This window comes from Scaptodrosophila lebanonensis, unplaced genomic scaffold (assembly GCF_003285725.1).
Source record: "Scaptodrosophila lebanonensis strain 11010-0011.00,11010-0021.00 unplaced genomic scaffold, SlebRS2 tig00000072-arrow-pilon, whole genome shotgun sequence".
Taxonomy (NCBI): Eukaryota; Metazoa; Arthropoda; class Insecta; order Diptera; family Drosophilidae; genus Scaptodrosophila; species Scaptodrosophila lebanonensis.
Genome location: NW_022060558.1, coordinates 5348249 through 5363712, shown reverse-complemented (window position 1 = coordinate 5363712; position 15464 = coordinate 5348249). Strand labels below are relative to the sequence as shown.

The 15464-nt window shown below is 38.9% G+C and overlaps 1 protein-coding gene across 3 annotated transcripts in view; it reads right to left on the bottom strand.

Moving 5' to 3' along the window:
* The window catches only part of LOC115625173 (tyrosine-protein kinase Fer), a 43438-nt gene that overhangs the window by 21278 nt on the left and 6696 nt on the right, over positions 1-15464 (bottom strand). For all 3 annotated transcript variants that reach the window (XM_030520133.1, XM_030520135.1, XM_030520134.1), the window contains one exon: positions 14391-14578. In XM_030520133.1, the coding sequence (XP_030375993.1) occupies positions 14391-14578 (188 nt within the window). The remainder of the gene's footprint in view (positions 1-14390; positions 14579-15464) is intronic.

Below are 15464 nucleotides of genomic sequence, written 5' to 3'. Positions count from 1 at the left end.
TTAAATTATTCTACAATTTTCCATTAAATTATTATGCTTATTATTGCTAAATATATTTGGCAATTGAAAGCATTTGGAATGCTCTAGTTCGACAGTTCGACGTTCGAAACACAGATTCGACTCGCTATTAGCTGTTCTGGTATTTAATTTCAGGACTTTCAACGAAAAACGTAATTACATTCCAAGATACACTTCAGAATTATTGTTGGAATTGGTATTGACATCGGAAATGTAAATATTAGTACAAGTGTATATTTGGTAACCAATACACATTCGGACAGCAATTGTAATTGCATTTTTAATACAAACTTGTTATATGTCCCTCGCTTGATGCTAGGTAGGTCGGACCTAGCCTGATTGGGCCCATTAGCATGCCTTGGCTCAGCATAAAATCAAAAGTTATTCTCTCTACAGTTTGCTGGTCTGCCATTTTCACTCTTCGTCGCATTTTTGTTACCTTCGCTGTGGGGTTTCCACTGGACGCTGGACGTACGACGTTCTTTCCGATTGCACAACAATGTCACACGTCACGCACCTCCTTGCCCGTTCGGCGTCCTCAGACCCATTCAGGTGGCCCTTGAAGTGCATTTTAATGAGCACAACCAAACAATTTCTCTGTCCTTTTGTGCCCTAGCGTTGTCGGCGTTGTCAGCGTTGTCAGCGTTGTCAAGGTGAAATATGTAGTCAAAGAAATCGATTACTTTGCATAGATCGGTAGATGGTGGCACGTTGGGTGGCCCCACAATCGTCAGCGGCCTGACCTGGGCTCACACTTTTGCGGTTTCCAATGCATACAAGTAGACGCGCCACGGCTACTTTGGGGCCAATTGAAATATGAATTTGGTCGCGTTTTGCACATTTCATATTTTTTTATAGCTGCTCTTACTGAGTCACTCATCTAGCGAATATGAAAGTGCTCCGGTTCGGTTTGTGGGGCTACGCCATTTTTATTTTTAGTGGCAGCTATAAAATATTTTTGTTCACTCTGGCTGCTAAATGCCGACGGCCCGGCGGCGAAAATGTTCGCCGGCTCACTGAATATGTAGAAGCATACGAATATGTATATTTTGTCAAAAGTCAACAACAATTGTGAGACTATTAATTTTATATGCAGCTGTCGCTAAAGCGCTGCACTTGTGCAAAATCAAATTAGTTGCACATTCTGTCGATGCCCGCGGCGGGCCATGCGGCGACTACGTAATTTTCTATTTTCGACCAACAATGCAAGCATATTAGTTAGTTAGTGTGTGTGTGTGTGTGTGTGCACAAATCGAAAACATAAATAAGCCTAGCTGCCAACGTAAATTTCACTTCTGTAAGCAAAATGCAACAACAACAACAATTTGGCAGCAACCACACGGCTTTGACGGGTCGTTGAATGTGCCACGAAAGTAAAAAACAATTTCATTAATGCCAGCCAAAAATAATGGCAATAATACAATTAGTAGTTTAATGGTATGCTCGTATGTATTGTTTCGATTCGATTCAGTTTAGCCAACATCCTGGAAATGCAATGGAGGAGTGATGAGCAGATGGTATTTCATCAATATTTATGGGGAAAATATAATAATAAAAGAGCTGAACACTATGTGGCAGACATAGCATTAACACGGAGAAGGCTTAGATTTTATAGAGTAAAAGCAATTTAACCATTGCGAACATTTTTATTTTCAAGACCACAATATTTTTAGCAAATAATATATCGCTGTAAACAATTAATGGGCTCAGCTCTCCAATAAATCCTCACTAATTGTTAGCCGTTAGCTTTAATTTCCACTTTTGAATGAAAACAATAAATATTTAATTACATTTTCAATTTCACAATCAATTATATTCAGCTTTCACTGTGGCAGCACACACTACCTTCAAACCTATATTTGATGCATACCGTAGTTTTTTAAAGATTTATTTTCAATTTGGCGCCCAGCCAAATTAGCAAACCGAATTATCGCAGATACTACAGAGACGGTCGTCGGCGCTGTTGACTGCCTCTGCTTGCCTCGCTGCCCTTATCTCGTTGATTTTCAATTTTCCACCATTTTCGCTACGTTTGCCGCCAACAAATAATTTGAATTTCCATCTCTTTTTTCGTTTTTTATTATCATTTGCCATTTGACTGTGCTTTACTTGTTGTTTATGAAAAATAAAATCTGAATTCTTTCTCTTACTCGCCATTTTCGTCTTTTTACTCCTGTCGGCCACGCTGCGTATGAGAAACGCAGAAGCGTTAATAGCTGTCGGCTCTGAGATAGGGTCTTGGGCGACGCCAATGTGAAATGCCGAAAAACGGGTACAATGTGCTATAAATTAGTGAACCAAGATCCAGTAATGTCGGCACGGGCTTCAAACAACAAAGTTGAGTACTTGGGCTGGACTTGGGGGCTGGGACTGAATGAAACGCGTAAGTATTTCTGCAAAAAGCATTTTCCTGGTTTCGGGAAAGTGGCAGAGCTTGAACCGCCAGTACGACGATGGCGACAGGCTGACGTGGGGCGTGTCTGGCGATGGCTTGGTTGCGTTTTGCAAAATTGTTTCTACCCGGCAGTTTGACAGAAATTACACACAATAATGCGTTTTGTTAATGGCAGCCACCATCGCCCCTCAGTCTGCTCGTCTAGAGCTGCACAACTTTGGCCATTAGTTGGAATTTGTTCTTGTAGTTATATACTTGTATGTTGTTGTTGTCAGCAGATATTGTGGGTTCTTGTTTTTTGTTTGTTTGGGTTGTTGTGGCATGCCACGAATGTGACGCGCCATTTACATATTTATGTGAACCATAGTCAAAGTTAATTGTAGAAGTTACATTTGAAAGGTTTCTGTATCTTCATTTAAATTAATTAAAGCAAAAGCCCCCGGCTGCATCAAAAAGCAATTAAACTTCACTGACACTTGGCTGAATTATGGCTGCATTAGCTTGATCAAAAAATCTGTGCACAAAAACTCCATGTGTCTGCCAGATTAATGCTTCCCCAAAAACTCTAGCACACTCACACACAATGCCACTTACATACATATTTTTATATATAAATGAAAATTGCAATTTTGTTACACCCAACAAAAAGGGCTTACGAAATGGCATTCGTAGAGATGGAAGCGTGAGGCATCTGTGACTTTTACGAATCATTTTAAATCAAAATGTTATATTAATTGCACCCTAATAATATTTAGCAACAGGAAACCAAAATAAATGCCAAAGAACCCAAGGTCTCAGTAATGGCTTCTGTAAGTGAATCTGAACTCAACTCTCACTGTAGGACTCCTCAAGGAGAATTGGCTTTCTCTAAGTGGAGTTATTTGTATCTGTTCCTTACACTACGCTAAATAAAGGTATTTTTTAAGAATATTAAAATTAAATATGCCTTTGATTGCGTTTCAATTCTCCCCATATTGGTGACCAGATAACAGATCCATATTTCTTGTTACGATTATATTCTTTAAATAAGTGAATGTTTTGGAACGAAGTGACTCTGTCATTTTGTCCATATGAAAGAAGGCCAATCAATGAATCTTTGCTTTGAAAAGTGTTTGGATCTTCAATTCAATTTAATCAATGAAACAACGACGAACACTATCACTATATGACTGTGGCCTTAATCCTAGCACCCATTGAATCTTATTTGACATTGAAGGACAATAACTTATGTCACGTTCTCATCTCCAAGCACAAACACACACGGCTAGACCAGCACTGGCAACAACATGACACGTAGTTGCACAATTTGTTGGCACTTGACTGCGCTTTGGCTTTGGCTCTGGACTCTGTGTCCACGTCCGCCCTGTAGCTAGAGGCCGAGACGATCCCGGCCGAGGAGTACAGGTCACCACGTGCACAGCCGGCTCGTCCTCCAGGCCTCTCGTCAGTCAGCCGACATTTTTGGCATTATTAGAATTTTCGCCAGAGAGCGCCACTCGAGTTGAAGAGTCCTAGTGGCGGTGACAGTGACGATGGTGGGGACGATGACGTTAATGCTTTGTACGCGTCTCTCTGTCTGGCTAGAGGTCTAGCTGCCTGTCATCCCTGGGCATGGCATTGCGCCGCTCACTTTGGTCGTTTGTCATGACTGCCCGTTGCCCCCTTTGACCATTTGATTGTCAGCCGACTCTGCATATTGGCTGTCATGTTGCACGAAGAAAAAAAAAAAAAAACTTTCACCCTCTTACTGATTGCGGTTGGCCGCAGACCTTAACTCGATTTCGCTGCAAGGCTGGATGGGCGCTAAATTAAAATGCAGAGCTGAGACACGTGCGATAACAAAAAATAGACGTCTATGTGAAAATTCTTTAGAAAATTAGCAATAATGAAATGTAATTTGTCGTCTTCTAACGTGCCGCTGCAAATTTGGAATTGTTTATAAACAACACACAAACATGAACAAAGTCATGACGATAGCGGCATTAAGCAATTATTTATTTTTGCCTCTTTTTCCAGCACAGAAATGCTTGTTTTGGCGTGGGCGGACGCGTCTCTGTCTCTACGGGCAGCCAAACACATGGAGCGGTCTCGGGGCTTTGCCTGCTAATTTGCACAAATACATGCGAGTACTGCGCTCTGGAAAATGCCAAGAAACCGCACCTAAATGTGCCAGAAACAGCACCGGTAACGATGAACAAAATCAACAATTGTAATTGATGTTATTTGCCTTCATTTTTCATTTACATTCAAAAATGTACATATAAATAGAATCAAGACATACTAGCATTAATCTATGTGTGGCGAGAAAAGAACAAACATAAAAAACAGAGACGCATGAATCAAGCAAAGTGCGAGAAACAATAAACGTTAATTATAGTATTGCCAAAATATTTAAACAAAATGAAAAATTTATTTGCATTAGTACTTCTATTTATGCTGTTGAATAGCAATTATTCGTAGTTATTGAGGAAAAAGTAATTTATAAAGACACCCACTTTTTTTGAAACAAATTTCAAATTGAAGTAGTGATTTTGAAGAAGCCTTTAATAAAGAAAATTCCGAACACGTAAAATGTTGCTTTAAATAAAAATACCACAATATACTATACTTGTATATGAACCGTTAACTTAGAGGACTGGTCAAAGCTTCTGATCTGCCGTCAATGAAAAGCCTATGTCGTCCAAACCACCATAATAACAAAAGCTCCTATATCTACACACCTTCAACTTAAAACATTAACCAAGTTTTCAACTACCAAATTTTTTAAATCTAAGTCTATCATAAAGCTGTGATAATGGTGCAATATTTGTACATATTACATAGCTGATTTTGGTTGAAAAACTGTTCGTTGCCAAAAATTTAAAATAATAGATAAATTGCTGATAAGATTGTAAATTGTATATTTTCTTCTCGTTGGGCACAACATTTTTATAATTCATATTTGTACCCTGGTAGAACACACTTCAATCCAATGGGATTGATTAACTGCTAAATTTATTCAATGTTTAATGCTTAAGATAGAACTCCAAGATCGAATATTAAATCACAATTCTTATTTACTTTCATATGTATCTATGTACATATATAAAAAGTTTGTGTGCAATGCTGCTACATAAATCTTTCTAAACTATGTTGCATCAGAAAGGCCCCCAGGAGGGGTCATTACGACATTGGGTTATCGGCCGCATGGCTAGCATGACTTACTGCGGATACGGCCATGAAACAACACCGTCTTCGTAACAAAATTTTTTTGGATCCTAGTTGCTATTGTGGTAACAAATCCTTCCCTAAGGCAAAAAGATGTTTTGCACAGCATCTGCCTGCATGGCTTGTAACAGGATATAAAAATGCGTATCTTCCTTTTATTCATCTATCTATGTATCTTTTTCCAAAACACATAAACAATGGTGTCAGATATGTTTTGACAACATCCATTGTTGCAGAAAATTTGGCCAACTGCGTTCGCGCGCGTCTGTGAGAATCTTGACAGTTTCCATTGTGCACATATTGTGTACCGTTAGTTGCCAAGGAAAAGCGACCACAGCACGAATCGCTGCCCGTGGCACGTCACAACCGAACCCAAACGCACGTGGAAAACCCGCTGACGCCATTGAACGGAAGTAATCATCATCAGCATTGGCAAACAACACACACACACACACACAGTGCAATTGTGGGGCCCTGCTGCAGACTGAGACGACAACTGCAACAACAATAACAACTACAACAACTGCAACAATGACGTAGACGCAGACGCAGACATAGTCGTTGTCGATAAGGCTTATGTTTGACTTCTTCGCTGGCAGTTAATAGTTCCGCAAACACATAAGCTACCTCTCTCGCTCGCCCCTGGACAGTCCCAAAAACGAAAGTTTCAGACAGACGGTTCGACGACGATGCAGGCGCAGGCGGAAAATCCATTCCCATTATATGGCAATTATGTGAGCAGCCACCCCAAACATACAAACTGGAAAAAATAAAACAGAAAATTGTCGTCGTTGCTGGGCATTTCCAACAGCAGGCGCCGGGCGTCGGCGCCGGGCGTCGGCGCCAGGCGCGCTCTATGACGTCGTTGTCATCGTCATCGCCGACGTAAGTTTCGCTTTTGGGGAACAAATTATGGCTAACATGTAATTGCTGCTGTTGTTGTTGCTGTTGGTGCTGGTGTTGTTAATGTTGCTGTTTTGGGCCCAAAAGTTTTGGCTGCAACTTGTGCAGCGCACGCGAATCCACTAACTTCGTGCAGCGTTTAGCTGGCAACAACGACAACAATAACAACAACAACAACATCAACAACAACATCAACTAATACTGTTACAGCAACAACAAGGGGAACGAAACGAGTGGTTGTTGTCAACAAAAATCAGCTCTAATTTTTATGCTGCGTGCTGTTCGCCTCCGGTCTCTGGCCTGCAGCTCCAGTTGCTCCGATAAAATCGCCAGCCATACAATCATGCAGGCAACTTATGGGAGTTACTGGCAGATAAAAAGATATACATACATACATACATACAGACAAGTATCTGCAAGCCGGTTGTGTCTCTCACACACCCAATCTGTGTGCTCAAGCAACAGCGTGCGCCTTGTCGTTGCTGCTGCAATTTGTGTTGCCTTTGTCGCAATGTCAAGAAACTTTACCATCCGCCTCCGCCATTCGCCATTCGCCCGCCTCCCCATTCCCGCGATAGCTGACAGTTAAGTTGTTTTGGCATTTTATGTGCATAGCATTTAAGGATCCAGGAGTTGCCAATTTATTGGATTGCTTTCAGAATTTAAAGGGCCAAGCAAAATCTCAAGCACATGCTTGCACACGAGGTGAAGAAAGTTGAGATGTTCTGGGAATTATGGAGCATCGAGATTAGGCCAAACTAATTCGTAGTATACTTGTAATTCTTTTGACTATAACGTTTTAAATTACCCAACCTGTACGACGTTCCTTCGATCATCTCCAATTCGTTCAAAAATGTATTTCCTTATTTATTTTAAAGTTTCCCATCAAAACGAATACATTTCCATGTCTGTGCGCTGGTGTTATAATGAAGGAGCTGTCTTCTTACCAAAAAGATGCACATCCATTCAGTCGTTTCCCATTTAAACCAATACAAATTTGTACAGCAAAAATTAAATTCTTTTAATGACGTATTAATATTCAAGCATAATTTTAATAACTTTGAATTTAGAAATGAAATCCAAAAAGGATTAATAGAAACTGATACGTTTAGCTATTAAATGCAAAAGGCTCAATCAGTGATGACTGAAAACTGGCATTGCACAGATCGATATTTTTCAGTTGCACCATTAGTGTCGTAAGTGGGAGACGAGTCTTATTGTATATAAAATGCATGTCATTTAATACCCAGCTAAGCCGGTAGATTGGTACTTTATGTAAATATCTACGTATATTTTATGCTTTTAATTCCTTCTCAGACAGCATGGTATTGCGAGTAAAAGTAAGAAAGTGTGGTAACAGGAATCACAATTCTCCTACCTCGCTATATCCGATAAATAACAAGGTTGTATTTTTTTATTCTTTTACAATAATAGGACAGATCGTGGATTCGGTAATCATTGGTATTTATATTGGGACAACCAGTCGGATAATTAACCCACAGCATCTACACAACTCTTTATAAATTTATAAAGAGACGCTTTATATTTAACGTTTAAAAGTGTGTCTGGCTGCATCTGTGAAATGTTTTCTATAAAGGCTCTGGTGAGCTTGGGGGCAGAAATAATGCGTAATTAAACTTTATAGACACTTGAGATGCTCTGGTCCAGGTCAATGCAGCTCAATTATATGGCACACAAAAGAGACAGCGAGCAATTGACTTAAGTGCAGGGTATGTGTGAGGGGAGCAGCATCCAGTCAGCCAAAGCACCACCAAGGGTTTCCACTGCCAAGTCCATTTCCATTCAATCGCTGCTAATCTACAAGTACACGCACAGGCACAGACAATTGGGATTATTTTTGCGCTTTTTGAAAACTTTGGCGCCGCCACTTGAAAAACAAAGTCCATTGGCATCAGCCCTCCATGCTACCCACCCACCAACCCCCCCCCCCCCCCCCCCCCCCCCCATCTCCAGCTCTCTCCGAAGGCACGCATTAGAAATTGTCCGCTGCGCACTTGATTTGTAGAATTTTAATCAAGCGTAGCCGAAGCTGCAGCAGAAGATTTTCAATGGGTAACGGGGCCTCGTGTGGAGTATCTCAATGCGCCGCGCTGCGCCATGTGAATGTGTTGTTGTGGATGCATAAGCCCTATTAACACATGCCCACTGATACATACACTGATCGAAAAGCCAGAGAGAATGATGCAGAGTAGTACTGTTTTTACACGGTAAATTGGTTCCAGAAACAACCGTGCAAAAATAGATGATTGGTTCCTTATCTCTAAAGAAATATATATGAAATTTTTAATTTTCAAACCGTGCTGTATCAAAATCGTGTAAAAAATAATTAAGTGTATGTCGCCATAAAAATTTAAGCATCCTATTTTGTAAAATTTCCAATACTTGTTAGATTGATCGCTGGTTTAGCTTGAAGATCTTGAAATCTGTCGTACATTTTCGAAATCGGGGCTGCAATAGCTTGAAAGATCTACCGAAAAGCATTTCTTTGATTTAAGCTGAAGTCCTAAAATCAGATATAAAGCTAAAAAGTGATTATGTAATTATTGGAGGCTGTTGGAATTAAAAAAATATATATAAGTATTTTCGTAAATTCCTTCCTTGTGTTCCATTTTATTTTATTTCCGTTTTGGTTTGCATATTGCCCGGTTCCAGAGCATTAAGTATTCACAAGTCTTCTCATCTATCGTATTTACTCCCCAAAGACGACCGAGTGGACCAGATGTTGAAATTGAATTTCTCTCAGCGTATTAATGGCCAGGCAAACACTCCAGTGATATACATACGTAGTTGCTGTTGTTGTTTGTTTGCCTACATTATCTTATCGGCTTATCTGACATACCAAAGACGAAGCGACTGCACGTCGGCCTATTGCTGTTGTTGCTGTTTGTTGCTCTCGGTACTTGTACATGTGTAAGTCTACGAGCCATAAAGATACTTGAATTGAACTTATTGTAATTAATACGCACGGCCGCAACAAATGCAAAAGTCGAAGGCGCTTTTTACGTTGGTTTCAATGCCAAGAATTAGTTAGAAATGTACATATCTCAGATGTGGAACTAAACTCTGAGATGAATGCGCATTTTAGCACGCCTGATGCGGTTTATCAATACAAATGCTGCATGGCTAGAGGGAAGCCGTAGAAGAGTCGATGTTGATGTTGATGTCGATGTCATTGTCGTTGTCGTTGTGTGGCCTCCACTGACATTTGAAAAAGGGGAAGAGCCACCCGGAAGTCAAATTGTAGAAGAATGCCTGCATTGCCCTAATGGGTTTCCATTTTCAACATGCGGGGGCGCGTGCGACGCAAATATTCGAAGGCAGGAGAAACAAGACACATTAAACCAATTCCGTATCCATTAGTGCAGTAAGCGGGACTATTTGTGTGTGTTGGCCATGAGTGTGGGACATTTTGTTAAGTCTTGACAATTAATAATAGCGGTGGTTGGTCCAATATCTTGTCAAGCATTTCGTAGTTGTCGTGTTGGAAAAATTGGTACCTCTAGTTTGCTTTTCATTTGGGAAGCCGCAGCTCCCAGATTCGTCCAAATTAAATATTGCCAACGATTTGTTGGTTTTTCGGTTACATAATTTCATTTTTCCGATTGATTTATTAAAAGAAGTATTCGAATATTACGCCAGTCTATTTGTTTGTTTGTAAAAGTGCCCATAGTTTTTAGACAATCAAATGGAAATTTCTTGATAAGTGTTAAAGAATGTGCTAATTGAGTAAATTTTCTAAATTTAACATAATAATAAGTAATGAAATCTTATGTAATGCTCTTGGAAATCAAGTGTTGAATTATACAGTTTAATACTGCAGGGCTCAGTATTATAATATATGTATTTACTTGTATTTTATGCGTTTATTGGTTTTGTCCAGTAAACGTATAACTGTTTATTTATTACTTGCATTACCTGATAAGACGAACTTTGTGATCAAAATAATATGCTTTTACAAGCAATAAACATATTAAACAAATTCAGAAGAGCGACATTTTAGTCCTTTTTATTAACTTTTTTTTCAAATAAAGCAAACAACAATGTCCTAGACTTTCATCCAATGGCGTAGTTCATTATTATAACGCACTTTTTATACTCTGTACATAAAATGTTCAAGAGTATATTAGATTTGCGGGAGCTGAAAATGTAACAGGCAGAAGGAGGCGTGGCAGACCCCACAAAGTATATATATTCTTGATCAGCATGACGAGACGAGTCGATCTAGCCCTATCTGTCTGTCTGTCTGTCCGTCTGTCCGTATGAACACCTGGATCTCAGAGACTATAAGAGGTAGAGACACCGAACTTTGCACAAATTTCGGGGTTTTCCCGATTTTCCATTCGTATAATCGCCTATATCCCGGAGACTAAAAGACCTACGGACACTAAATTTAAGTCCCAGATGCCTTATATGAATACGCAGAAAATGTGTATTTTGGAATTTCCCTATCACCCTCCTCTCCCATGCAAATCGCGATTTTCTCTAACTCCCGTAATTCTTGGAATCGAATGCAAATTTTGCAAATGCCTTCAGTTAGTTATTATGTGTCCGTATGCCAAGTTTCATTATGATAGACCGATTTAACAAGAAGTTATAGCCATAAATATATTTGCTGCTGCAGCGCTGCTCAAGCGCTGCCCAAGCGCTGCCCAAGCGCTGCCCGCGGCTGTTGTTGATGTTGCTGTTTAGTTGACTGCGAAAATGCTTACACAGACACAAATAGACGCGCATAAACATACATACACTCACACAGACGCAATTGCTATGTATATGTGCAATTATACACCCTTTACGTGAGTTCGAATACCAAAAGATGTCAAATCGATCAAAAAATTTTTTTAACTCTCTTACTTTTTTTTTAATTTCTATATTTATTCTAAACATACATATGTACAGAGTATTTCAAAGTCGGGACATTAGCTTTTTTACTTGTTCGCCTTAAAATTGAAGTTCAAGTTTTTTCATTGATCGACCACACGTTCATTATTGTGACGCACTATTTTGCCTTAAGATGGATCTGCGTTGGATTTGTTGAAGTGTTTTCATCGATCATATGCATAAATTTTTTTTAAATGCATCGGGCATTATTTAATCAAAATTTTAATTTTTTGGCCTCCACCCCTTTGGTAAAAGCTGGCTACGCCCTTGTATACAAGTATATGAAAATATACACAAGCATGCTCGTATGATGCACTAACCACTGTCCATATCCAATGCTTATCCACAACAAGTGACACCAATACCATTCTTCTTGTAAACTTTCCAACTGCACTTGCATTTGAAGAAGGCGACCACAACAAAAACAACAGCCGGACTCAGAGCTCAGCTGTTGCCCCCATTTAGAGCCACTTAATAAATCAACAACAATACGAACAACACCAACAACAACTCTTCTCCCTCCCTCTCTACATCACTCAGCAAGACCACATCTTATTTGTGTGTGTGTGTGCGTGTGTGCCTGTGTGTGTGCGTGTGTGTGTGTATTCAAGCCGTTGCGCAAATATTAAAAGTCAAAGTCCAAATTTGTGGAGAAAAAAGCCCGAGTTATTGCTCAGTCCCGCCCCATCCCGCTTCGTTTCCGACATCTTGTCTAGAATTTCTTTTTGCACTCTTTGCTCCGAGCATCTGTTCACTTAATATTCTGGGTTCTGCTCAACTTTGAGAAGCCACTGCTGACTGCCCAAGGGCTTCTATGTCTTGTAGCTATTTTGATTTGGATTCGATTATAAGTAATTGATTGACTGGCATTTCGTGTGCACCAAGAACACTGGTAGAGTTTCGGAACAATACACGAGACAGTATACTTGTAGTACGATATCTTCGGCTAAGTCGCATCCATATGCACTTCACTGATATGTAAGCTTATGCCAATAATAATTCTTGAAGTACCGTATTCCTTTTCTATCGATCTGGATTTTAAAATTAAGGAATTTATCTTTGGTTTTTGACAATCGTTAGTATTTGCAACAAATATGAGTCAGTTGCAGGGTCAGGTAATATCGAACGCATATGAATAAATCTTTCTCAATCAACATTATTCACAAATTGTTGTCATTTTGATTGGCAGCGGAGTTATCCCTCAGTCTTCTACGATCTACTTTCGAAACTGCGTCATTTTTGCCAAATAAACAATAATAATAACAAAATACGACAGCAAACGAAGCCAAACAGCTTCGAAAGACAAGACTTTAAAGAAAAATACCTATGTACTTTTATGTATACATGTGCTGTATAGTAGTCGAAAATACTATTATATATATCGTGAACGCTCCGATTTGTTGTTTTTCTTGATGTTGCTTTCGCATGTTTGTTTATCTTTGACAAAGGCCGCCGCATGGCGGGGCAGGAAGACATAAAACAGTCGCAAATAAATATTTAGCAAAAGCAAAGCGTGAAAATATGAAACGAGCACAACAATAGCAACACCAACAACAACAACAACATTTTTACTGGGTCAACAAGAGCGAAAATGTTCACACAATTTGTAGCCGCCATTGCAGGGACCGTTGCTTGATATTTCCGCTTGCAGCATGGCGCACGTGTTTCTATGGATGTGAGTGTGAATGTGTATCTTTTGCCAAACAGTCAGTCAAACTTGTGCTCCATCTTAATTCAAATGTCTTATAAAGAAGCCAATAGTGTCAGCACTCGAAAATTTGGAAATGAGTTAAGTCGCCGCAGACCTGTTTTCTGTGGCTATGGCTGTGGCTGCGGCTATTGGCTTTTCTTTCTTTTTGGCTTCGGTTTTTGCTACCCTTTTCAACTCCGCCTGGCGGGTTAATAAACTTGTTTCGGAACGAGTAGAGGAGCCGAGTGGTTATGTCTGTGCCTGTGTGTGCGCCACGGCTCATAAATAAACACACACTTCTATTGATTTACTATAACAAAGCAGTTTGGTGTTCCCGGTGAGTGTTTACAAGCGCTTAAGCTGCTTAAATACCAACAATCTTCGGACTGACATGTTCTACCTTATTTTCGCAGACGCAATTGTTATGGAAGCATTAGCAACAACAATTCACACTGTCGGCAAAAATTTAAGCTAGGCCAATTCCCATACCATGATTGCTTATAAGCCTATTCATAAAAGTTATTTATCGCCTCGATCAACAGGGTATCGTACATCAGATTTTTATAAATAACTGTCAGATATTCAGAAAGAAACCTATCTTAAAAGAATAGTACAACACTATAGGTATTAAATGATGCGACATATAATTGAACAAGAAGAGACGGTGTTATTTTTCAATAAGGTGCGACAATGGACCCAGGTAGTTTTTCATGTAGCTTCGAATGCAACTCCACGGTTCCATTTTTAAAATATAAAACACTAATTTTGTGTACTTGTATGTTCCAAACAGGACAGATCGAATAATTTTAGTTGGCCAAGGCTATTATTTGGACCTTCAGTGTGCATATGTTTGCTCATTTATTTATTTATTTGGTGTTTATTCAATGTTTTTCGTCAGAATTGCTGCGCTCCTCAAAGCCAACAAAGCCGACACGTAAATAATTCAATAACTCAAGCGTCAAGCGTTTGCTAAGGGGAGTGGAGTAAGTTCAAGGCATTCGTATTTGGAGCCCAGAGTGGACTGCCATTGGAATTGTGGTTGTTTTTGCGCCACCATTTAAATCTAAATGATAAATCAATAAATATAAATAATGCGCCGCAAGTAAAACGCATATAAATGCGAAACAACTTGTCGCTCTCGGATTGACTTTTTTGGGGTTCCTTTTGTTATCTGCAGTGGCTTTAAATGCATCTCATATACACATATTCATACAAATACAAAATACAGTTGTATATAGAAGTACACACATACACATACAAAATGCGATTCAAACTTACATGATTGAGGCGCGCCGCAATTTTGGCGTGTTCCTCTTGATAGGCCTTACGGGCTTTACGTTTATCCTGTGACAGATGCGCCAGCTTGTCGCAAACAACTTCCAGTTGTTCGGCATTGAACTTGAACTGTCGCGCCTGCTGGTCCAATTCGTCCATGTAGGAGCGCCAGGATTTAGTGATAAGGCTGCCTAAAAGAATAAAGAAAGATTGTGAAGAACAATAAAGTACGTTATAATCTTAAAGTGTGAGATCATACAACTATTAAAATATCCGCCCTTTTATGCTACAATCAATAGATAATACTTTTAGAAAAATATAATTGATTTTAATAGCCAGTTTTTCATTAAATGTAACTTATATAAAGCTTTTAGTGCATTCTCACACTATTTTATCCGCCTAAAAAAGAGGAGTTCATCACAGAAGAAACCTGAAATACATTTGCTGATCCCGAAAGTACCTTGTAAAAATATAAAATTTATAAATATGTTCTTTAAAATTTGAGCTAGTCAAAGCATATATACAAATACTGTACAAATACTATATATTGATCAAATTTGGTAACAAAAAGGAGAAACTACTAGTTTTCTATACATACAATCACAAGAACATAAGTTGAATGTTTAGGGTCTTATTTTACTTAATTTAACTATCGAAATACAATTTTACATTTTACGAGTATGTACATATGTTGGCAAAAAACACACATCCGGCGTATTTAGTTTAGAAGTGTTCTATCTAGATAAAGCTTTTAAATAAAGATAAGCTTGAGGAGAATGCCACTGAGATCGTAGTACTACAAATTATACGAGTTATAACCGAAATAGTACCTACAAAAACTGATATGATAATCCTGATAATCCATTTTATTTTATATTCAAGAACTAATTTTAGAAAATCGTTAATTGTTCACATTTTTATAAGGCAACTAATATAGTCTTATATTTGGAATTATGTACAAAATTATGTAATCCACAATTATTTTCTACTTTTTAGATATTACCTTCAATGATAAGTAGCATGATGAAGATTTCTGTCATGGTTTAGTGTTAGACAGTGTTCAAATAGAATGCATTT